At 35.8% G+C, this 25197-nt stretch overlaps 2 protein-coding genes across 2 annotated transcripts; one reads left to right on the forward strand and one right to left on the reverse strand.

The window, feature by feature from the left end:
- Positions 1 to 11481: 11481 nt before the first annotated feature.
- LOC116024290 (F-box/kelch-repeat protein At3g23880-like) lies at positions 11482 to 13141 on the reverse strand. Its single transcript, XM_031265182.1, has 2 exons — positions 11978 to 13141; positions 11482 to 11700 (listed from the first exon to the last, which is right to left on the reverse strand). Exons 1-2 carry the CDS (start codon positions 13139 to 13141, stop codon positions 11482 to 11484), a joined length of 1383 nt encoding a protein of 460 aa, XP_031121042.1.
- A 3460-nt stretch (positions 13142 to 16601) lies between these two features.
- LOC116024291 lies at positions 16602 to 19353 on the forward strand. Its single transcript, XM_031265183.1, has 2 exons — positions 16602 to 18644; positions 19195 to 19353. Exons 1-2 carry the CDS (start codon positions 16602 to 16604, stop codon positions 19351 to 19353), a joined length of 2202 nt encoding a protein of 733 aa, XP_031121043.1.
- The last annotated feature ends 5844 nt before the right edge of the window (positions 19354 to 25197 follow it).

Raw genomic sequence — 25197 nt, forward strand, 5'->3', positions numbered from 1 at the left:
AACCATGGCGCACTTGGGAGGCAGTCCCAATGTTATCTTACCTTTTCTTTAAGCTTTCTTGTTATCTATAGTATGCTTTTCTTTATCGTTATTTCAATAATGTTTCTATAACCTCGGTTAAGCTAACAAGTACAGATCATAAGCCCGAGAGTTACAAATTGCCCGCAATCGATCGACAAACATCATCATTAGCAAAGGGAAGAAGGGAAACCAAGGTAAATTTTGCACAAAAAGCCTTCCACGCCTACCACCACTCGTGTAGGCAGGCGTGGAAAAATTCCAGTAAGCTGCCACGCCACTCACACGCGTGTGAGTAGGCGTGGGAAGAAACCAGTAAGCTCCCACGCCCACCACCACGCGTGGTGACGTGCGTGGACGGGCACCAGACTTTTCGCGGACTTTTCGCGCGAAGTGGTTTAAAACCCTTTCCTTGCTTCATTTCTTCACCACCACGAGCAAAAACTCCCTCAAGCTGAAAATATACATCTTCTAAGCATTTCCTTCCACGTTTCTCAACTTTCCTTAAGGATCCTAAGTCATTTCCAAGGTAAGGACACATTCTCTTTTGCTATTTACTTGTTTAATGAAGAACTTGTTCTCTTTGAAGCATATCTCCATGGGTTTTTCTTGTTTGAGATTTTTCTTGAGATATATTGTTATGGGATGACTTAGTAGACTTGTAATAGGCCTACATTGCTTCTATGCACTAGAAATTTCATGTTTTACTATCTCTTGGTGACTAGATCTTGAAATTGCTTGATTTGGGTATTCTCTTGTCATGATGAGATCCTTGATGATATAGTAAGCATGGTAGGGCAAAGTTTGCAACTTTCCTACTCTCTAGGCACTACATTGTTATATTTCACTTTCATGTTTCTTCCATTTTTCAACCTTGAGCTAGTCTTGAGGAAGAAGATGAAGTTGACCATATGTTGACCTTTTGACTATGAAATGAGTATGGAATAGAATGAGCTAGTCCTTGCATGTATATGATAGAATTGTTGATAAATATCAAAATGATGATTGCATGCAATGAGTTCTTATGATCTTTTCTTTAAAATGTGCAATGTTGTTCATATTCAATGTTTAAATTGGAAAATGTTTTTCCTTGTGTGTTGCTTTGATTGCCCATGTTATAGGAAAAATGTCTTCTCCACATGACCTTGCACAACAAATCGCTCAAAGGCTCCAAAGAGGGAAAGCTCCAGTAGAAGAAAACAGTGCGAGGAATGCAAAGACTCGCTATATTGAAGTACCCACGGGAAATCAAATCTTATTGATGACACCAACCATGCTGAGTCGGTATAGACAACTGTTGAATTTCCCGATTGTGCAATAGAAATATGTCGACTTGACAGTGCTGGAGGATTTTGAATGTAAGTACGGACTGGAGAGGTTAATCGCCGAGCTTTATTGGAAGAACTTGTTGAGCTGGAGGCAGGATACTTTTATTCCCCTAGTCCACAAGTTTATTGCAAGCTTAAATGTTGAAGGAGTGGCTGGAGATCTCTACAGCCCGACCATTAAGTTTCGGCTCTTCAACCAGGATTATCACATATCGGCCAATCGCTTGGGTGCTCTCCTAGGATTCTACGAGGAGGATAACCAGTCAAAGCACTGGTATCGAAGATTAAGGCATGACTTTGAAGATAGGGACATTCCGAGGAAGTATTGGTCGATGATCGCGAGGCTGGGAGTTGAATGGGTTGGGTCAAGGGTAAGAGTTTCTCAAATCGTAAGAGGGGACTTACGAGTCTTATGGAAGGTCATTGCTCATTCATGAGAAGGCAGGCCGGAGACCTATGATCGAGTCTCAAAGGCGGAGCTGTTCATGCTATGGAGTATGGACACAGGGCACTCGGTGAATATGAGCTCAATTTGCAAGAACTTGCTTGTTGCACAATAGCAAGAGTTGGCTAGGGCAATCTTTGTAGGCCCGTTGGTGACGAGACTGTGTGTCACTTTAGGTCATCAAATGAAGATTCATTGGTTTGAACACAGGCTTCAAGGAACACAAATTGTTCCTTTATCTCCCGAAGACGTCGCGAAGCTTAACTTAAGACATTTGGTGCGAACGAGGGAAGATGATGAGATGGCGGAAGATCATGCTGACACGCCAATGACATCTCCAGGGTTCACGCCCTCGCCGATGTCATTCCTTTCCCCATCCTCAAATGAGCTGTACTCGCCTGTGGACTCTTCGATGTATTCTCCACCACCCCGGGAGCCTGGACCGTCCATGCCTACACCACAAGCCGAGGAGCAAACTTCCAACCCTGCAAGCTTCAACATCCCAAGCTAGTTTACCCCAGTCACTGATTGGAGATCCCTCCAAAACTTTCATTATCAATTGCACCTGGAGCAGATGCAGAAACTGGACGAAATTGCAAGGGAGATTAAGGAGATCAAGAGAGCGTGAAGAGAAGAAGGCATTGGAGAAAAGAAAAGAAAAATTGATGATGTTGATTTGTGACTTGATAACTCAAAACAATGATTGTGGACAATCTTTTTTACTTTCGCTTCTATTTATATTTTTAGCTATATTTATGTTTATGTTTTATCGTGCACGTTTCATCTAGCCAAAGACGTTAAACGTGGCGCTTATGGGAGGCAACCCACAAATAAGGAGAAGAAGAGACCACTCCACCACTACCAAAGAAAAACCAATCTTGAAAGGTATAATTTCAATTCTTCATTTATTTCTTTACCTTTACTCTGACCAAATTTTGAAGGGCAAGCATAGATTACACAAATTTTTGATAGGGATGCACATTGTAAGTATTTCTTTTATCCCTGATTCAATGCACTGTTTGATTTGATTGCTTTATTTTCTTGAATCACAAATGAAGAGTTGCATAATATTGTTGTGTCGGATGTAACCTGTTTATTAGAATTATTTTAGCCCAGTTCACACTTTTAAGTGTGGAAAAGGGGCGTGAGTAGAACCCTTGTACATATATCCTTTTTCTTTTGTTCCTTATGGAAACATCGAGGACGATGTTTACTTTTAAGTGTGGAAAGGGTATATGCTTCTCGAAACAGTTGATTGACTAAGTGATAAGGTATAGGACCTAGAGGGCGTGTCATTGCCAATACTATCTAGGAGGACTCCTAACCTTGTGCCAAAAATTGAATGTTCTAAATATGCTTTGGAAGTTTCACTTTGCACCAATTTGCACCGTCTTCGAAAAAGCATGGAGATGCATGTGAAGTCGGTTACCTTGAAAAGATCCTAAAAGATGAGAAAATAGAGAGGAGGTGAGCCACTTCGCTAGGATTCAGGCACCCATTGCACTGTCTTCGAAAAAACATGAAGCTCCATGTGAACTCGGGTCGCCTGATGACGTTATCCTAGGAAGTGAGAAAATAGAGTGATCACCCAAGCCATGGCGATGAGCGGTCCATGTCCCTTCCCTCACTTATATTAATGTAAAGGGGCTTTGGCGTTAGGTTGGAAATTGGCTAAGGGGTGAACATCGTTCCCACTAGTCGGATCGGCTGGAGACCCCTAGAAAATACAAGGTGAAACCCTATTGTCATTTGCATGCTTGAAGGTGTGAACAAAACTTTTATGTTATATCCATCTCTTGAGACTTTAACTTTCTTAGCATATTTCTTACATTTGGTTGGCATGAGTTTAGCGGTCTTGGTAGATAGTGTAGGGAATTTCACCCACTCAACTCCGAACACCTACACATCACTTGATCGATTAACCATCAAAGAAAGAACTATTCTTGGTGCTTACATGATTAGGGTTTAGAAAAGTATGCTTGCTTGAATACAAGCAAGGTTTAAGTGTGGAAACTTTGATAAGAACCAAGAATAGCATTTAAAAAGGGTGTTAATTGGATTAATAGTGCAACGTTTTGACATCCGATTATAACAATTGCATGCATTTTAGCTCAGATGTGATCAAAATCTTCTAACATCATTCCTAGGAAGAGTTTTGAGGTATTTCACAGGTTGGAGAGGGATTTGAGGCAAAAAATAGAGAAAAAAAGACAAAAGAAGCCACACTCCAGTGTCGTCCCACGCAGCCTCACACGCGTGTGGCTGGGCGTGGAATCTTTCCAGTAGCTTCCCACGCCCACCACCACGCGTGGTGGCATGCGTGGTCGGTCCAAGGGCCATTTTGGGAAAATTATCCCCTTTTGTCACCCATATAAATCCCCCTTGCCCTAAACCAAAAGGAGAGGAGGAACAATCTGAAAAATCATAGAATAGGGTAGAATAGATCTAGAGGGTTTTCTCCCCTCTTAGGGGAAAATTCCTTTCTCTTATAGTATAGATTAGATCCAAGGGCAAGATTGAAAATAGGGATTTCAAGATCAAGATTGTAAAGATCCCGTTTCTAAGGGTGGTAACTATTCTCTCCAATTTCTAATTCAATACTTGTTTCTTTGAGATTTCCTTTCTTTTTCTTGTTTCTTTAGTATGATAGAGTAGATTAGATAGGGGATTGGTGGCCCCAAGGTTAATCTATGTGGATGTTTAATATTATTGCTATTTGATTTGTGAGTTACTTTGTTGTTGGATGAGGAACTTGTGTGGATGATGTTGTTCAAGCTTTGTGCCTTTTGTGGCCACATTAGGTAGCAAACCCAAAGGAATTGAGTGTGTGCGCGATAGCGGCCACTCACGAGTCTAACTCACCCACATCTCCGCTTTTAGTCCGAAAGGACAAGATCCGAGAGTAGTGGTAGACAAAGTGTTCGATGAAATGCCCCAACTGAATGAGGATGTGGGAGTCCAAAGTGTGACGCCACTTGGTGAAGTGCCACGAACTCCCTAGTCTATTTCACATCTCGTGCTCGCAACCGTATCCAAAGATAGACCACATAGAGAAGCCTAAAGCCCCAATCTCCACTTTACTTTTCCTTTATTTTTATCAAAACCACTACCAACCTTTCAAACCTCCCTACAAATGACATCCAACCTTAGCAAATCCCGTAACTCTTTTCCTTCAATCTCTTAGATGCCAACACACTAGTTCGGTTCTCATTCGCCATGCTTGAGAGACACGACACTTGGGAAGTCTTGACTTTTCGTTTTAACACCTTCCATTCCACCTTCAACTCACCACCATACAAACATCCTTCATGGATATTCTGATATCTCATTCCTTATAAGACTTTATGGGAAGATTTTGATGCCCCATTGCAAGATATTCAGGGGAAATTTGAGGGGAAAAACACATGATTTGAGTATTCATTATTATATTTGAGTATTGCAAAACGCCACTGTTTACATGCGCATTGGAATCGAATGATAGACTTCATCAGCAACTGCAAAAGTATAATTCGAATAATCTCATTAGGTATGTTTGACGATGGAGCCGAAGCTTCCATGTCGTGCGAATAAGTATTATATATTGGATATTGGAAATGAAGTAGGGTATGTGAAGACCCTTTTTATAGGGCCACTGACTAAAATTTCTTCACATATTTTAAGTAAATTCCTACCACACATTGAAAATTATATTTTCGAATGATTCATCAGTCAGTTTTGGACAAAAAAATTAGAATTGTTAATAAATGAAATAAATACTTATAATATCCAAAAGTTATTACTTTGTCATCGATTATAACACTGAATTATATAGGCTATGCATTAGATTTACATGAGTAGTTCAGTTGGGTGATAAATTGTGACAATAATATAGGATCGAATCCACTAAATGTGATAGCTTATTTTGAGCAAAAACATAGGTTTGGATGTTGGAATTTTTAGTTTAAAATGGCATTGAAAGATGTTATTTTGGGTACAAATATATGTGAGGTCCGGCGTAAAAGCAGCAGCTCCGGTCTCCCCTCCCTGTTTCCGGCTGGCATGCGTGGCAATATACTCCAGCAGCAAAGAAGAACATCGGTGAAAGCTACAATGGCGAGCTCCAACGGCGGCAACCCCCACCTCCTTTCTTCTTCGGCTAGGCAGCAGCAATGATGGTCGTCGGCGGTCTCAAGTAGCTCCTTCCTCCCGTCTTAATGAGCTTCGAACAGAGCAGCAATGGCGGTGGTAGCGGTGTTGTGCGACGACGGCAACGGAGCTTGGCGATGGCATTTTCCCCTTCCAGCGATGAAGTCCCTCGTTCCCGGAGTCGGATGGCAAGAGCGGAGCAGCTTCACGACCTCGGACCTCCGCCCTTCTCTTCTTCTTCACAGTAGTGGGCCTCGCTGGGCAGAGTACCAGCCTCCTCTTCCCCTGTTTCCGGCGAGCAGCGGCGGCTCCTCCCTTCCTCTCCTCGGCAGTACATGGCGCGTGGCGGTGGTGTGATTGGGTCGGCGATCGATGCCGGCGTAAACTACTGGTAGAGATGGATTAATGGCTTCATGACTGTTTAAAGAGGTACCTTATTATATTATTTGGCATTAGTGATGATTAAGGCTAGGTTAGTTAATTATGGGGTAGCCATTAGTTAATCATGGGATTAGGGTGGTAATCATTGTTAGCCATGATTAGCGTCGTTGTTCATGATCTAGCTTAAGTATGGATTATGGTTAATTACTAGGCTTACTGATTAATTAGGGTAAGTAGGAGGTTGATCACAGTAATAATATTATGAGTATTGCCTAATAATGATTAGGACCATGATTGGATTAGTGAGTCCATTATAGTTTAATCATTATTAATTCTTAATGTCATTATAGCCTAATGAGTAGTTAGTCCTTGATTTTGGATAATGATCTAAAGGTAACCGTATAATTGATCAATATGCTTATGATTAAAATGGTTCAGGGACTAATTATGACTTTCGGGTAATAATTATGAGGGGTTAAATAGGAACCTTGATGTTATTATTACTGTACTAGTCATAGTGATGGTATTAGACTTAATCAATTCTCAGGTTCGTAGTTGTGGACTTGCTTTTGAGTCAAGCTTAGGATTGGTGATTGCTTTGAATTGTTAAAGCTTCAATAGGTAATCTTCCATGTTACACTGAAACCTACTTTCACTCATGAATCTATGAATATTATTTGGTGTTTTGAATCCTTTGGAATTTCTTGGTGTGTTAGCCTTTATTTTGTTGGATTGTGAACTTATCTTGTGGATTATTGGACTTGTGTTCATTACCCTTTCATTGTGATGATGAGTATGAGTATTTATTGTTATGGATTCCATGTATTCCTTGGCTTCTAAGATGTGAAATATGTGCAATCTGAACATATTTCGTTTTCTAGAATGGTTTATTGATCATCGCTTTGTGTCTAGTTGGATTCTGTGTAATCTGGGTGGGGAGTTGTTCTTGTGGAAGTGAGTGGCGGTATACTGTTTCCCGCCAATCCCTTCCTCATGAACATAGCGGTATAGTGCGGCGGTGAGGTGTGATCCGTGGATCTCCTCCGCGGCCTTCTTGCGGACCAGTCCAGCGGACTGTGGTGTTCCGCCGAGTTGTTCCTTCAATTCATTTCTGGTTCTATTCCAATAGCTATTTTATTGTTCTGTTGACTCTGTTGATTCATCTTTGATTCTGTAATGTGTCTTGAACCTATTGTTGAGTATTCCACCTTGGTTGATGAGTATTTATTCATGACCCTTAGTCATTTATCTTGACTTGTTGAGTTAGTATTATTGGTTGATTCCTTGGTTATTATCCTGAGTATGTACTGTGTTCATATCCTAAGTTGAGCACTGTTGGTGGAGTAATTCTCTTGGGAATGAATCTGAATTTGGTATGTGGAGACCTTGAGTCCTTATGAGTATCTCTTGGCTTGTTGAGTCTTTAATAACCTTGGGAAGTGGTTGGTCTTGGCTTGTTGAGTCTTTAATAACCTTGGGAAGTGGTTGGTAGAATTATGGTTTTACTTCTGATTTGGATCGGTTAAATGTGGATTTAGGTTCTTCGTAGTGAAACGAAGAAATCGATATATTGTACGCTCAAAACAGTTAATGATGAGTGAATGAGAAATTGTTTCTCATAGATCATTTGAGTTGGATAAACAAAAAAAAAAAAAAGTGGTGGGAATCAAAAGGAAACTCATGAATCAAATGACACATCTCATGATTATTTCTACTAACTCTTCGATCAAGGCAGCAAGCTTGACTTCAAAAAAATAATTTTTCAAAAGAGATAGTATTCAAGTTCAAAATATTACTAATAAAAGTAAACTTCAAATAAAAATGTTATTCGATATTAAACCTTTCCATAATAAACCTCAACACAACATCATTCTCGAGAGGTTTGGGCGGATCATCATCTCTCCAAATAAATTCGAGTGGCGAAACACAACTTTGATCATAGGGTTCACTCATTTTACGTATGGAAGGGGTTTATGGCTGTGTTTGACAGAGATTATTTAGGAGCTTATAGCTTATTTTAAGCTACTAATAAGCTATAAGCTTTGTTTGGTAATGCTCTCAAAATAAGCTAGTAGCTTAAAATAAGAGCTTATTTTGAAACGCTACTTCAGGTAGCTTTTAAAAAATAAGCTAGTAGCTTCTTAACTTTTTTCCATCTTTATCCTTATTATTTTAAATAAATGACATCATTTATCCATCCCAATTAAAACTCTTTTGGCACTTTTTCTTCAATATATTTCGTTGTAATTTTAATTTGATATTTGTGTTTGAACAATAATTTTTGTATGAACTAATTTTATGAATTATAAACATTTTGTTTTACTTTATATATTTTTAAATATATGTTCTTACTTTATATTTAAATAAATTATATTGATTTCATTATTTTATATTTTAATATGTAAACAAACCTATTTAAATTTAAAATTATTTCACTTTCATGTAAATGTACTTTTTAGTCTTTTTACATTTATCAACTTATCAAAAAGCTAATTTTACCAAACACTTTTAAACATAACAGCTCTTCATATTTCAGCTTCGAGCTTATAGCTTTTCAGGTTTAAGCTACTTTTCAGCTTCTAGCTACCATTTCAGCTAGGTTTGCCAAACATAGCCTATATTGTAAGTGGTTAATTAACTAGAGTTACATGTGTCTCGGCACGGGAGAAGATCCCTAAAATCATATATAAAGCCAATAAAAGATATTTTTAGTTTTAAAAAAATATAACTATATATCTTTAAAATATGCTATTGGGTGGTACATGGTAGGCAGGGATACAAGATTGAGCCCGACACTACGCAATGATCTTCTCACTTAATATGTTGTGGGCTATTTACTTTTTCACCATCCAACCTGTTAGGTTATTGTGAGCCTGCCCGCATGTGCAGTTCAACTGGTCACATTGGTGGAGTTTGGGAGAAGGTTATTGTGAGCCTTAAGATGAGGAAATTTCACCTTAATTTTGTGGTCAAGGTTTACATCATAGTTAAGGTATATATGCTTTAAACAAGCAATGACGATTATTATTATTATTATCTTTTACTTCACAATCTTTACTCCTTAGACAATAATATAATATATTTATCACTTAGCAATTTCAGGGTTTCAAATTCCTCCCAACAAAAGGACTGGACAATTTAAATTGATTTAGTTTGACTCTAGGTAAGTTTACCTACTCAAAAGTAAATAAATACAGTTAGTGCAGGGTTCAATCCCTAAAATTGACACACATTATCTTATGATTATTTCTACTAAATTTTCGTGGCAGGCTTCAATAAAATAATTTTTCAAAAGACATAATAATGTTGAAGCTCAAAGTATTATTAATAAAAAATAAACATAATTAAAATAAAATTTTCTCTCCAAATAAAGTCATGTGACGAAACAATACTCTGAACATAGGAACATATACTAACAAGGCCCCCAGAAAATCCTGATTCTCTGAAGAAAAGGTTGAGTGTGTTATTCTTTAAATCATAAACTAATATTTCCGAATAAAAGTACGAGTTGATGCATATGAGCACTTTGGTATTGCATTTGGAAGAGTATAATGTGATGTTTCTATAATCACATATGAAATCTTCACATTTGAACTTGGTGGCAGAGATGTCAAACTCAGTGACCCATGATTTCTCTACTCCATATTCCTTTATAACCAACACTTGTATCAATCCTCTAACTTCTTTTTCGAGAGCCACGCAGAGAGACTCGTCAATGATTCCCATTCCAATAATTACACTACTTTCTCCTCCGGGGATGGGCAGCTCTTTGAACTCATCGCTCTTTGGGTCAAAATAAACGGTCTTGTTCAATCCCGTTCCATATCTATTTAATTATATGATGATACTATTATAAGAGGCTCTTTGAACTCATCGCTCTCCCATTAGTATGTTTGACAATGAAGCTGAAGCTTCAATGTCATGAGAATAAGAGGCTGAACAGGACGAGGCGTATTGGAAGTAGGGTTTTTGAGACCCCTTTTATATGGCCAGGCCACGGAATAAAATTTCCCACAACTCCTAAAAATTACATAAAATTGGTGGCTTAATTTTTTAAAATTAATCATAGCATTATATTTTATGCCAGGCTATCAAAGTATATTTTTGATTCTTTTTTCTTTTTTAAGTACTATTGACTCTTTTACAATGTAGTATCTGTTCATAACTAATTTCTCAACCTACTGAAGCACAAAGAGTCAACATCGCTCCCACGGAAGCAAATACATAAATAGTATAACTTGTAATAGTATCATATAATTAATTATTCATCATCAATTTGTGCTGTGTGTATTTAGTTTTTATTCTTACGGATGGGTATTTTTGATACAAAGATAAACAATACTTACTTAAAAATGACGCTATTATATTTTTAGATTGATTTTCTTGGATAGAAATCTAGACAATGCTAAGCAAGTTCTTACTGCACATTAAAAATGATATTCATGGATGATTCAGTCTATTTTGAAAGGAGAAGAGAATATTTGTTAGAGTTTATAGTCTTCGTGATGTGAGAATTCACATTGTTTTTTTAGAATTCACATTGTTAATAATTGAAATAAATACTTACGGTATTCAAAGTTTATTAATTTTTCATCAATTATAACTAATGCTAGAAACTTGTATATATGAATTTTTTGACCCAAAATAATTTTATCAATAAGAATAAGAACTAATAATTACACAACAACCGGTATGTTTGAGAATGGAGTTGAAACTTCCATGTCATACGATATGATAGATCGAATAAGAAGCTGAAGGCGTATTGGAAGTAAATACACTTATGCCTAAATATTAAATACACACTTTTGTATTAATCTATAATATCTGATTGCTCAACATTGAACTTTCCTCCAATGAAAGGCCATTTGTACTAGAAAATTAGGAAATATTGGAAAATCAGCATACTATTTAGCTTCTTTAGGAATAAACTTACGGGACTTATGTAAAGCTCCAAATAGTTTCAACGGAATGTTCATTTGGACTACAATCCACTGTGCCCTCGGCAAGCAAGACTCTCAACATAGAAACACATTACAAATGTATCTAGAGACCAAGAAATCCTTCAGAACTTCCTTGCAGTTGGTCTTTTTTTACTATCATAAACATATGCATGTACCCAGGCCATTTCCAACACTTAGCATGAATAATAATTCTTGTGCATTTTTTTTTTTTAAGAATAGAATTCTAATGTGAAGGCATAATAGCTAAAAGTATCTCTAAGTTAAGGCATTTGGATAGCAAAAGCACTGATCCATGATTCTTGTCTGCATACTCCTTCATAGTCCATACTTGTATTGTTTTGATGACAATGCATGCCATGCAAAAACAGTCATCTATAACTTCCAAAGCAACACAACTATCAAATTTTCTTTCTAGTGCCTCAGTTTGGGAGTAGGTAAGATTCTGAATTCATTATGCATATATCAAATTATACAATCCTATTGCCCGACCAGAAATTCCAATTACAATTCAAATCATGCACATATCAAAATATACAATCCTATAGCTAGCCTGACAAGAAATGTCACTTACCCGCCAGTGAAATTTATTGCGAACACATACTAACACAGCTTAATTAATTGGGCAAGCAAGCAAGACTCTCAACATAGAAACACATACTAACACAGCTTAATTAAATGGGCAAGCAAGCAAGACTCTCAACATAGAAACACATACTAACGCAGCTTATACGACGACTATGACGAACTGAGTTGTTCTTTGGGAAATCCACCAGCAATCCTACTCTCAGTTCATCTTCTTTCCGATCATAAACATATATTTTCCCCCAGGACCAACCCATAGTACTTAGGAATAATACTTCTTGTGCATTGTTTTTCTGAGAATAGAATGTTAAACTAAAGCTACTCATAAAATTATATGGAAGTTGAGGCATTTGGATAGCAAATGCAGTCATCCATGATTCGTGTATGCCATATTCCTTCATAATCCATATTTGCAGCGTTGTGGTATTGAATTTTTCCTCTTTGTGAACCATGCATGACATGGATAAACAGTCATCTATAACCCCCAACCCGACTATGGAGAAATTTTGTCTGAGTCCGGGAGTGGACAAGATTTTGAATTCATCACGCACAGGATCAAAATATACGATCAAGCTTCCTGAAAAATGCAAATCTTTGATGTCATTTGCCCACCAGTGAAATGTATTGCGAAACTCCACACTGCCTCTAGCATAATTTAAGTTATAAGAGAAGTGCACTAGTCGCCACTCTTTGTGGTGGAGGCTTGCAGAGATAACAAATGGAATGCCAAATAAACGCCGCGGGTCTATTGATAGGACGACCTTGTAATCTCTAGTGCACGAGTCGTAGCATAGCCCTCCAAGGATAACCGGCACCTCCAAATATGGATACTCGAGCACTTTCCTCAAACACCTGGTGGACGGGTTCCAAAAAAAAAAATCTCTCACAGCCATCAGAAGCACAAACCCGTTGCAAGAACACAAAGATCTAACAGGGTATTCGCCGCTTGCACGAATCAATGGATAAGCAGCCTCTCCAAACGGCAATTCGTCGCTTGCACAAATCAATGGATAAGCAGCCTCTCCAAACGGCAATTCATGCATTTGAAGACGAGAATCATGACTTGTGGATCTAACTAAGAATTTGGAATTCCAGTTATAATCCTGGCTTTTGGATCCGAGCGAAAGCAAAATCACTCTTCGTTCTCCACGATACGAGAGCTTGAAATCTGAGTCGTCTATCAACGAACGCCACTGTTTACATACGCATTGGTACCGGATCACAGCCTTCATCGGCAACTGCAAAAGTATATGCAGAATGATTTCATTAGGTATTTTTGACAATGAAGCTGAAGCTTCCATGTCGTGCGAATAAAAAGCTGAAGAGCATTGGAAGTAGGGTTTGTGAGGCTCTTACCTTTTTTATAGGGCAATGGAGTAAAATTTTTACCACAAGATCTAAAATCTGTGGCTTAGTTTTTTTAAAATTAATCAGTCTATTTTATGCCAGATTGCCAGGCAGTCAAATTAATTATAGTTTTAATTCATGCATGTATAATTTGTATCCCTAAATTACAATTCTCTTATAATTCAAAAATTAAAATTGATTGATGCATGGTTAGTTAGGAAAGAAAGTAGAAATTGTAATACTTTGATGAAATGGCATACTTATGAAAAAACGAAACTCGACCCGATTTCACGGAAGAGATGTATCAATGACGACATAATGGAATTTAGCTTGGCAACACTGGGAAAGACCCACATTATGGAATTTAACTTGGCAACACTGGGAAAGATCCACATTATATTATTGTTTCCACGTACTAGATATTTGTGTCAATTTATTTTTCCTTCAACTTATTTATATTTTACTAATTTTTCGATCGGTAATGTTTGTTTGTCGGCTACCCACCCAAAGATTACAAAATCAACAAATATATATATATATATATATATATATATATATATATATATATATATATATATATATATATTGGTGTACCCAGAGTTTCCACTACAATAGTGACTAATATGGGTTTGGAGATTTAAGGTTGCTTACACCTCTTTAGATGTAAGAGTTGGTTTGGAGATTTAAGGCTGCTTCATATGCAATGTCAATGATCAAACCCTTGACATTTAGTTTGCTAGGCGAACCGCTAAACACCAAAAAAGTAAACTCATGTATCAATTGACACACATTTTATGATTATTCCTAGTAAATTTTTAAGGTAGTTTTCACTAGGAAATTCCAGCCTTCATGATAGATGTAGAAAACAAGAAATTCCAATGTAGAAAAATCCCAATGTCAATGACACGCCCAAGCACAAAGCAAACCTGATCTAAATAGAACTGTATAATAATGTAACTAAGAATTAAAATAAACATACATAAATACAAGATGGAATAAATATAGGCATTCGGATTTACCATACCAATGATATACATCCTCTGTTCGTTAGCAAATCAACATACTAATTTGCTTAATTCTTTAGAAATAAAGATGCTGAACTACTACTTCAATATATAATTTGAAGATTGGGACAACTACATACGTCACCGGCCTTTTCAACTCTTTATTTTTAGACTTTCATTATTCTGGGCAAGCTAGGTGCTGGTGCTGGGCTTATCATCATCACCTCTCCAAATCAATCCATTGTGGCCGATCAGGGCAAGCAAAACTCTCAACATAAAAGCACATACTAGCAAAGTATCTACGACAGGGTGGGAATTGAAGTACATCCGATCTCTCTTCAATTTATTTTTCTTCTTATCAATGCATTTGGAGTCAATGGGAGTCAAGGAGAAGCTATGGAGATGGGTGCAACACTTCCAAGGGAGTCTAAGAGTTGTATTTTCAATGGTATTACTCATTTGGGCAAACTAAAAAAAGAGAAGCAAAAAGTCAAGGTGTTGAAATTTCTGCACGTCGACGTCTTAGTAATTGGACGATATCTCAGCCTATAAATATTCAAATTGAGTGATTCGTATGCCATTGGAAAAGCCAACTTTAAGGGCTACAACTTTGCTGAATACCACAAATGCTAATGAAGTTTTTTGAGGGTGAAAAATAGCCTAGAAGTCAAAGCAGTTGCACAAAATTTTGAGAATATGCACTGTAAATCGCATAAAAGCATACGGCCACCCATACGGCCGTATGTGAGGCCGTATGGCACCTGCTCTGCAATTATTTAAGCTCGTTTTGAGCATTTTGAACTCGGTTTTGACCCATGATTGAACCCTAGACACTCACATTTACTCCCTTTCATATTTTTAGGTTAAATTAGGCTTAGATCTATGTTTCTTTTTAACACTTTTGGAGCTTGTAATTTTGGATTTGAAGCTTGGATTTCAAGATTCCACCACTCATTTCAATAGAGAAGCTTTCTTTCCTTTATCTCTTTTCTTTTGCAAGATTTATGTTTATTACTTGTGTTTTTGTGTTCTTTATGCTATTTAATCATGAGTAGTTAGTTTATAGGCTTGAGTTAGGGTTGCATTATGTATTTTGATGCTTAAGTTGTGATTATTGTGAAAACGGGGAAGAACCCCAACCTAGGGTTCATGTGTTTGAGTTGGGTCTTTAATCTATCTTGCAATAGTTGATGCATAGCAATTGTTGTTTGTGTTTGGAAAGTCTTTCATCTCAATGGGAATTCGATGAAAGACTTGAGCCTTCCCAGGCCACTCTCAAACCCAATTTCCCTTCTATGGAAATAGGGGTAGATTGGGACATAAATAGCTTTTGTTCTTTAAGAACTTGGGTTGATACACCACGGGAGTGGGGCAATCCTTGTTCTAATCCTTGTGGAAACTTGGATTTCTTTGTGCTTGCCTCAAGAACCTATGTAAAATGTTCTTCCCCAAACTTAAGTGTTAAAGCATCTAGATGGTAATGCCCCTAACTTGTGTCATATTTCTTTATTTTGTATTTGTCTATTGTTTATATGTGTTTGTTCTACCTTGTTGTCATTTTCTTAGCTTTTTGTTGATTTCCTTGTGCTAGCGCCTAGTTTTAATTTGTGATCGCATATTGTGTGCTATAACCCCCAATCCTCAGCGGAACGATTTCACACGCGTACACTCACCATCACTCATTTTTGCTAAACATCAGTGTCCAACCAGCACTCTACACCTATAGGGCTTTTGGATCGGAGATGCACATTGGAAGCGCTGCTAATTAATTCTGTCCACCTTCCAAGCTTTCATATGTTCATATTTTTGAATAGCAAGACTCTCTAGCACAATAGATTTTATGAGCAACAATTTCACAAAAAGCAATTCACGTATTGATCCATTAAATTAAATGAATCAATCTTGATCATATTAGTTAAGCAGTGTCAGATCTTGATTAAAGATATAACCATGAGGACGATGTATATATCTGGCTATCTGTATCACAATAAGAAATGAAAAACAAATCATGACTGCCAAATATATTAAAAGTAGGTTACAAGTTATTAAAATTTAAATTATATAGCTTGATTACTTGCAGATTTATTGCAATTACATTGGGAACATGATAGAACAATAATGGATTGTTTACTCATGGAGAAAGAAAAGAAATTAGGACACAAATAGAAATCAATCAAGTAGCATAATTTCATATTACAAATAAAGCATAAGTCATGAGTAGGGCATTCCGAAGAACTCAAACCCCGAGACCTTTGCTGATTTCCGACCAATCTCTCTCTGCACCTTTGTAAGCAAGATCTTCACGCGCATCATAGCAACACGTTTGCGCAGCTTTCTCCCAAAACTAATTTCTCAAGAACAAGCTGGTTTTGTTAAAGGAAGATCAATTCAGGATAATATTCTTCTGGCTATGGAACTGATTCAATCAATCAACAAAAGATGTCGCGGTTGTAATGTAGCAATCAAACTTGATATGATGAAAGCTTTTGACCGTGTTGCATGGCCTTTCCTGCGTGCTCTTCTGCTCAAATTTGGTTTCTCTCCTACCTTTGTCAATTTGATTATGAATAATCTCGCTGCCACACGTTTTTCAATTCTCGTCAATGGAGTGAGTAGCGGTTTCTTCCAACCTTCAAGAGGAGTTAAACAAGGTGACCCTCTATCACCATTGCTGTTCATTTTGACATCAGAAGGTCTATCAAGAGCTTTAGTCAGAAAGATCGGAACCAACATTATTCAACCGTACAAGAGTTCCTCTCTGGCTTGTCCGATCATTTCTCATTTGGCCTTCGCAGACGATATCCTAATTTTTGCAAATGGTAGCCGCAAATCCTTACAGAATTTGAAATCCACCCTTCAAGGATATGAACATGCATCAGGGCAGAAAATTAACTTCTCCAAGAGTTTCTTTGTTACTTCTATTTTTGCCCCTGCTACCAGAATTAACACAATCTCTCGCGAGTTGGGTATGCAAAGATCCTCTACCCCTTTCAAATACCTTGGAATAAATTTATTCAAAGGAAGAAATAGATGCAGCTACTATCAATATATTCTTGATGGGATCGACAAGCGTTTGCAAGGCTGGCAAAGAAAGCTTCTTTCTCCTGGCGGCAGAATCACTCTTATAAAACATGTTCTATCATCGATATCGCTCTACTCCTTGGCTTCCATTCAACTCCCTAAAGGAACAATCCATTCTATTGAACAAAGAATGGCCAACTTTTATTGGGGTTCTCACAATGGACGCAACAAACGACACTGGGCTTCCTGGTCCAAACTCTGCTTCCCAGAAACTGAAGGAGGACTGGGATTTAAATCTTTGTCGGCACTACAATCTACCTTTGCTGCAAAATTATGGTTTTTATACAGAAAAGGTGGTTCATTGTGGAGCGATTATATGAGAGCCCTGCACCCAAACCCGAACATACCATCCAGATATTCTGACTCAATCACTTGGCGCCGCATGAAATCAGTTTCCTCTACAGTAGATGACAACACAACTGTTCTTGCAAATGAAATAATCTGGAAACCTTCTTCCTCAGGAGATTTCACCTTTAAGACAGCTTACAATCTTTTTCGACCTACAAGATGCATCACCTTGTCCTCAACACACATCTGGTCAAAAAATATTCCAAAAAAAATTTCAGTGTTCATGTGGAGACTACTTCATCGCCATCTCCCCTTCCCTGATCGTCTTCAAAATTTTGGTTTCCACCAACCATCAGTGTGCCCTTTCTGCTGGAACGAGAGTGCTTCCCTTGAACACTGTATGTGGAGCTGTTCATGCAGTTTGAAAATCTGGAACCACTATGCAGCACTTCTGGATATTAATTTTACACTAGTCTCCTCAGTACGATCTGCTTGCCATGTCTGGTGGTTAGCAGATCCACCGACAAGATCTGAAACAGGCTGGAGCAATGTTACAGCTACATTCCGAGATTTAATGCCCTGTTTCATTCTATGGATCTTATGGAAGAAATATAATACTTTGATTCATGATGGGGGACGTTTCTCCCATGATAGAATTATTCAAGAAGTGAAAAAAGAATGTTTTGATCTCTCCATTGCTCATCCCTTTCAGTCCACTAAATCCTCTGACCGAAGACTTATTGACGTTGGCTTGGTGGTTTTTTTCACTGCACCAAAACCAAAGAGGACTCTCTGGATTAAATGGCATCACCCTCCCTCTGGCAGATTGAAGCTCAACTCCGATGCCGCCTTCTCCTCGGTCTCATGTGGAGGTGGCGCTGTCCTTCGCAACTCTAATGGTGCCATTGTTGCTGCTTTATCCTTTCCCCTTTCAGCTACTTCTGCGCTGGAAGCCGAAGCACTTGCTCTCGACTTCGCCATGAGATGGTGTGATTTGGTTGCACGAAAACCAACTCTCATTGAGATTGATTCATCGGTTCTAGTCCATCTTATCCTTCATAATGATGCTCCGATTCCATGGAAGGTCCGTCAATCTGTTACCAATATCCGTCAATTGCTCTCTTCTTGGTCAGCTTCAGTCGCTCACTCCTATCGAGAAACAAACATGGTTGCAGACTCTTTAGCTAACTTTGGTTGCTCTCTACTAGCTCCCTCTCTTTTTTTCACCCTCAACTCCTTACCACCCTCTGTTCTCACATTTCTCTTGTACGACTGGCGGGGTTTCTTGACCCCGAGAATAATTTTTCAATAAAATTTCTTTCTTGATAAAAAAAAAAAAGAAAAAAAAGTCATGAGTAGGGAATCAGGAGAGGATATTAGCAAGGAATAGGGGAGGATATTATGCTATTTACTTCCTATACAATATAAGATATTATAAATAGGGAGTCTTTCTTAGTGTTGAGGAAGGCAGTAGTAATTAGAATAAAATAAGGGCTAAGTTTAGCTGGGCAAGAACCATTTCTTGCTGGAGGATATTTTACATATCCTTGTTTCCTTTTTCAGTTTAATTTTCCATTGTTCTTTCCTCTACTGCTCTTTTCAGTTTAATTTTCCATTGTTCTTTCCTTTTTCAGTTTAATTTGCGTGTTGACTCATTAGAGAATAGCCAGGAGGAGATGCGTACAGATATGGAGGGAATGCGTACAAAGATGGAGGAGATGCGTTGTGAGATAAAGGGTCGTAGGGACGGTGATGTCACTACAAGAAAAATGCACATAGACAACAGTTTTTGACGAAAGTGTTCTCTTTTGTATAAAAGACAACAATTTTGGACAAAACCGTTGTCTTTGACGCAACACTTTTACCAAAGACAACAGTTTTTACAGAACCGTTGTCTGTAGTGTGTTGTCTTTATGCATTTTGTCAAAAGACAACACCACAAAGACAACGGTTTTTAAAAACCGTTGTCTATGTGCAATTTTTTTAAATAAAAGACAACGGTTTTATGTAACCGTTGTCGTTGGTGTGTTTTCTTTAAGTGCACTTGCATACACAACACTACAAAGATAACGATTTTTAAAACCGTTGTCTTTGCGTGTTTATTCTTTTAAAATAGACAACAGTTTTATTTAACCGTTGTCATTTGTGTGTTGTCTTTAAGCACACTTTAATAGGCAACACTTCAAAGACAACAGTTTTTTTTAAACCGTTATCTATGTGCATCCCGTTTTTTAATTAGACAACAATTTTATGTAACCGTTGTCGTTGGTGTGTTGTGTTTAAGTGCACTTGAATACACAACACTACAAAGTGTCTTTGCACGTTTATTTTTTTTTAAAAAAAATACAACGATTTTATTTAGCCGTTGTCGTTTATGTGTTGTCTTTAAGCACACATTAATAGACATCACTTCAAAGACAACGGTTTTAATAAAACCGTTGTCTTTGTGCACCTTTTTTTATTGATAGATGACCAAAAATGATCATGTCACAATCATACTAGGACTAAAAGTGGATGCTATCTTAAAAAAGGACAAAAAGTGGACTGTCGTCTATAACTCTAGGACTAAAAATAGAATTAACTCTAATAGTAGTATTTATATAAATAAAAATCAAAATCAAAATTAAAACAAAAACAAAATGAAAAAAAAAGGAGGAAGGAAGCAATGCGCTGCTTCCTTTTAATTTTACCACTTTTCCCACCGTCCCATCAACTCCAAAGTTTTATTTATTTTTATTAATTTTTTTAATTAAGGACGTTTTGGGAAAAATTATTTTTCCCTAAAACACCATATGCAAACGTTGCTAAATGTAGTGTTTCCAAAAATTTATCAAACAATAAATTTGTCATTTCAACAACACTCAATAGACAATGGTTTTTAACCGTTGTTTTTCTCGTGTTGTGGAACACGAACTGGAGTTCCTCTCTACTGGACATATTCCTAGGCGCGTGGTTGAAGAAGATGACAATTCCTATAAAAAGAAGACTAGTAATACTGGGTTTGGATGATCTTCTGGGTCTGCTAAGCAAAATTCAGCCAATTCTTTTATATCTACCCATCCTCAACCCTAGTCTTTATCAAACAACTTACCCGTTAGAAAAAAATCAAAGTACTTCATACCATTCCCAAGCTCACTCCTCCGCATCTCCTATTCGGAATGCCAGTCTGAACATATCACAAAAATAGGCTCGCCAATATTCCCACCGCGAGTATATAGACATGAGGGCCAAAGGACTTTGTTTTCTTTGTCAGCTACCATATAGTCCTATGCATGTCTATCCGAATAAGTCTTTACGGACACTTATTGCAACGGAAGATGAGGGAGACGATGCAGGTGAAGAACCAAGACGAGTTTGAATGCATTGACCAACCTACCCTAGGATGACCCTACTTCAATGGATATTTCATATTTTCACTCTAGCCTTAGAGACAAGCTACTTCAGTCGAGGGTGGCAATGATAGAACAACAGTGGATTATTACTCATGGAGAAAGAAAGGAAATCAGGACACAAATATAAATCAATCAAGTAGCATAATTTCATATTACAAATAACCTCATGGGATGGATTGCAGCAGGGAATCAAGGGAGGATATTAGCAGGGAATCAGGGGATATTATGCTATTTATTTCCTATACAATATAAGATATTATAAATAGGGAGTCTTTCTTAGTGTTGAGGCAGCCAGTAGTAATTAGAATAAAATAAGGGCTAAGTTTAGCTGGGCAAGAACCATTTCTTGCTGGAGGATATTTTACATATCCTTGTTTCCTTTTTCAGTTTAGTTCTCCATTGTTCTTTCCACTACTGCTCTTATCTCTAACAAAACGCCACTGCGGAGGATGCTTCAATTGCTTCTACATTTTCATACTTGAAAAGCAACATTATATAAGAGCAGAGCATTAATTGAAAAGAAAAGTAACTAGTGTTCATTTGGATGAAGAGAATGAGAAAGAAGTGATTCTCAGTGACAACAAATTAAAAAGTCACACAAGCAAAGAGTCTTAATTGCTTCCAAACGAAGCCTAAACCATCTTCATTCAATCCTATATCCGTAACCATTATATTAGCAAACAAGCTTTCAGGTTTTGGAGCTCTGACCTTAAAATTACTAATCCTTTCACAGTCATCCAAAACCAGCTTCTCAAGATAGACAGCTATCGCGGAGAGTAAAACTTCTCGAATGTATGCTCTGGGTGAAGTCTCGTCTTGTGAGCGTAGCGGACAAAGGACCTAGCTAGAAAGCTAATAGACAGTTTCACGGCAAGAATGTCAATAGACAGCTTTCATGAGAAATCAAACTTAAAACTTTATTGTTATTCAGCCAAACTAATTTCAAAGTTTTTTTGTGAAAACAAATTATTTATTTATTTTTTGAGAATAGAAGTCATCCAACTGGTTTATACACAAATCATATATATCAGGACCCCAAAATATATATTAACTTGGCGAGTCTCATACAAATTAAAATTAAATTCATTTGAACTAAGTATTCATACTTAAAAGTTAAAACTAAGGCAGTTCAAAGATTTGATATTCATGTATAACACTTGGTTGAAGCAATTCTTTTTAAACACTAGTATTTTCGCCCGTGCGTTGCACGGAATGGATTTGTTATAATATTTTAAAAATATTTGGATCGATATAAAATTATATAAACTATAAAATCGAATATTATATAGCACAATTGATGAAATTGGTTGGACAAATTATGTTTTCTGAGCTTGAATTAGAGCAAATAATTGTCTAATTACCCGTGCGATGCATGGATAAATTTTTTTATTATATAATTAGATAATAATATAAAGATGAAATTATACAAAATTCTAATATTGAACTACATTTATTTCATTATAAGATTAGTGCAAAAGTATCACTCAATTAAATGAATAATATATGACTTGTTTGTCTACAATTATCTTAAAAAGATCGATATGTAATATGACTTATGTAATATTTTATTGGTTAAATAATTAATAAAATATTTAATTAATTGACTACAAAAGTTTGGGCGAGAAAAATGAAATAGGAGGATTTTACTTTTAAATATAGTATAGATCAATAGTAGTATATATATATATATATATATAAGTATTCGAATTATTATTATTCGTGTAAATAATAATTAATACTCCATACATTATTATTTCTTATAAAATTATGCAGAATTTTCAAGGAATTTTCTTTTTTATTACGCATAATTTGTTTCCATTATTCTTACAATTATAATGGTTTAATTATTCTAAGAATTTGGTAAATAAAATTTTGTTACCAATTAAGCTTTATTAAAAAAAAATTACCAATTAATTAATAATATTAGTTTGTGTGGGAAAGCTGAAGAGGAGAATTTTACTTTTATTAATAGTATAGATTGATTGATACGTGAATATAGAAACAATATTACCAATTAATAGATATTAGTTAATTTGCATTTTACATTTTCTTACCAAATAAGCTTTATTAATATATTATTTGACCAATAAAATATTTAATTATTTTACTACAAAATTTTGGGCGAAAAAGTGAAATAGGAGAATTTTACTTTTATATATAGTATAGATTAGTTTAGAATTAGCCACAACAGTGGCTAACTTTGTTAAGGATGCAAGAATTGAATATGATTTTTCATTAAATCTTATAATAATTTTGTTTCTTTTACAGCATGTTTGGTTCACGGAATGGATTTGGAGGAAATATGAATGCTATTCCATAAGGAATAGAATAAGTAAGGAATAGGACATAGTATTCTATTGTTTGGTTCGCTGAAAGAATAGATTTCAGAAATTTTATTCCAATGTTTAGTTGGTTAAAGGAATAGAAATAGAATATATATTTAAAAGACATAAATAACCATATACAAAATTATTATTATTATTATTATTATTATTATTATTATTATTATTATTATTATTATTACTTAAGATTTTTATATAATATTATTCTACAGCAATTACAATATTAATAAAATGATCTATAAATTATGAAATAAAATATTCATATAAATAACAAATAATTTTAAAGAAAATTTAATAATATTTAGAAGAAGAGATTATGAAATCTTCATGAAGTTGGTTTGAGATGTGTGTATCTCCTTATTTCAAGAGTCTTCCTACAACAAATGATCATATTCAATAGTGCTAATATTACTATACAATGTGATGAGATTATCCTATGGAGAATACAAGCTCTATACGCCATTCGAAGCAGCCAAAAGGATGCAAAGTGGTCACTCACTTCTAGTGCAGCAAGAACACTAAGCACGCAATCACTCATGGCATCTTTCCACCGGAAAATTCAAGAAGATCAACACTTTGCTAGAAATAATCAACAAATGTTGTATTATGAATGAACCAAATGAGATTTTAGATTCCTGAACTAATTAAAGTTGTACTTAGATTACATTTCATTTTTATATTTATTTATTTAAATGTATATATTGTGAATTATTTGGAAAGAGTTATTTATTTTTTGGTATAAAATTTAAAAAATTGTATCCAACACTTGATTATTTGTATAATATTTAATTAATCTATATTAAATATTAATCTTATTTTAATCGTTATATTTATTTATTTAAATGTGTATATTGTGAATTATTTGGAAAGAGTTATTTATTTTTTGGTATAAAATTTAAAAAATTATACCCCAACACTTGATTATTTGTATAATATTTAATTAATCTATATTAAATATTAATCTAGTTTTAATCGTCTTGATGAGATGATATTATTTATGTTTAATAATATAAATTAATGTATAAACATTTAACAAAAATATAATAATATATTTTAAGTTTAATTAAGGGTGAAATAGTAAATAAGAAAATTTGTCTATTCCTGAGAACTCAGGAATAGGTTAATACCAAGGGGGGTCTAGTAATAGCTATTGCCCTTGCAAGGGTAATAACTCATTCCCAGGAACAATGTTCCTAGGAATAAAAAGCACTACCGAACAAAGGAATAGGTCTATTCCCGGAAATGCTATGTCATTCCAGGCCTATTCCGCGAACCTAACATGCGGTTAATGTTCTAGGATATAGGATATCAAGGGTTGCGAAACATTCCCCCATGAGTGACTTGAACCCAAGGCTCTACGTCATCTTATTCACACCTATTAGGTATTTATGAGCTCCATATTATAGCATGAGAATCCCAATAAGAATTAATGTTATGAGTGCCGAATCACTAAGAATGTGATTTTAGTATAGCAATTGTCATCTACATTCTATTTAACATACAAATTCTTTTACAACACGTTTGGTTCACAGAATGGATTTGGAGGGAATAGGAATGCTATTCCATAAAGAATAGAATAAGTATGGAATAAAACAGGAATTGTATTATATTGTTTGGTACGCTGAATGAATAGACTTTAAGAATTGCATTCCAATGTTTGGTTGGTTAAAGGAATAGAAATGAAATATATATTTAAAAGACATAAATACCCTTATACAGATTTATTCTTCTTCTTCTTCTTATTATTATTATTATTATTATTATTATTATTATTATTATTATTATTATTATTACATAAGATTTTTATATAATATTATTCTATAGCAATTACAATATCAATAAAATGATCTATAAATTATGAAATAAAATATTCATATAAATAATAAAAAATTTAAAGAACATT

Source organism: Ipomoea triloba, chromosome 7, assembly GCF_003576645.1.
Source record: "Ipomoea triloba cultivar NCNSP0323 chromosome 7, ASM357664v1".
Classification (NCBI taxonomy): domain Eukaryota; kingdom Viridiplantae; phylum Streptophyta; class Magnoliopsida; order Solanales; family Convolvulaceae; genus Ipomoea; species Ipomoea triloba.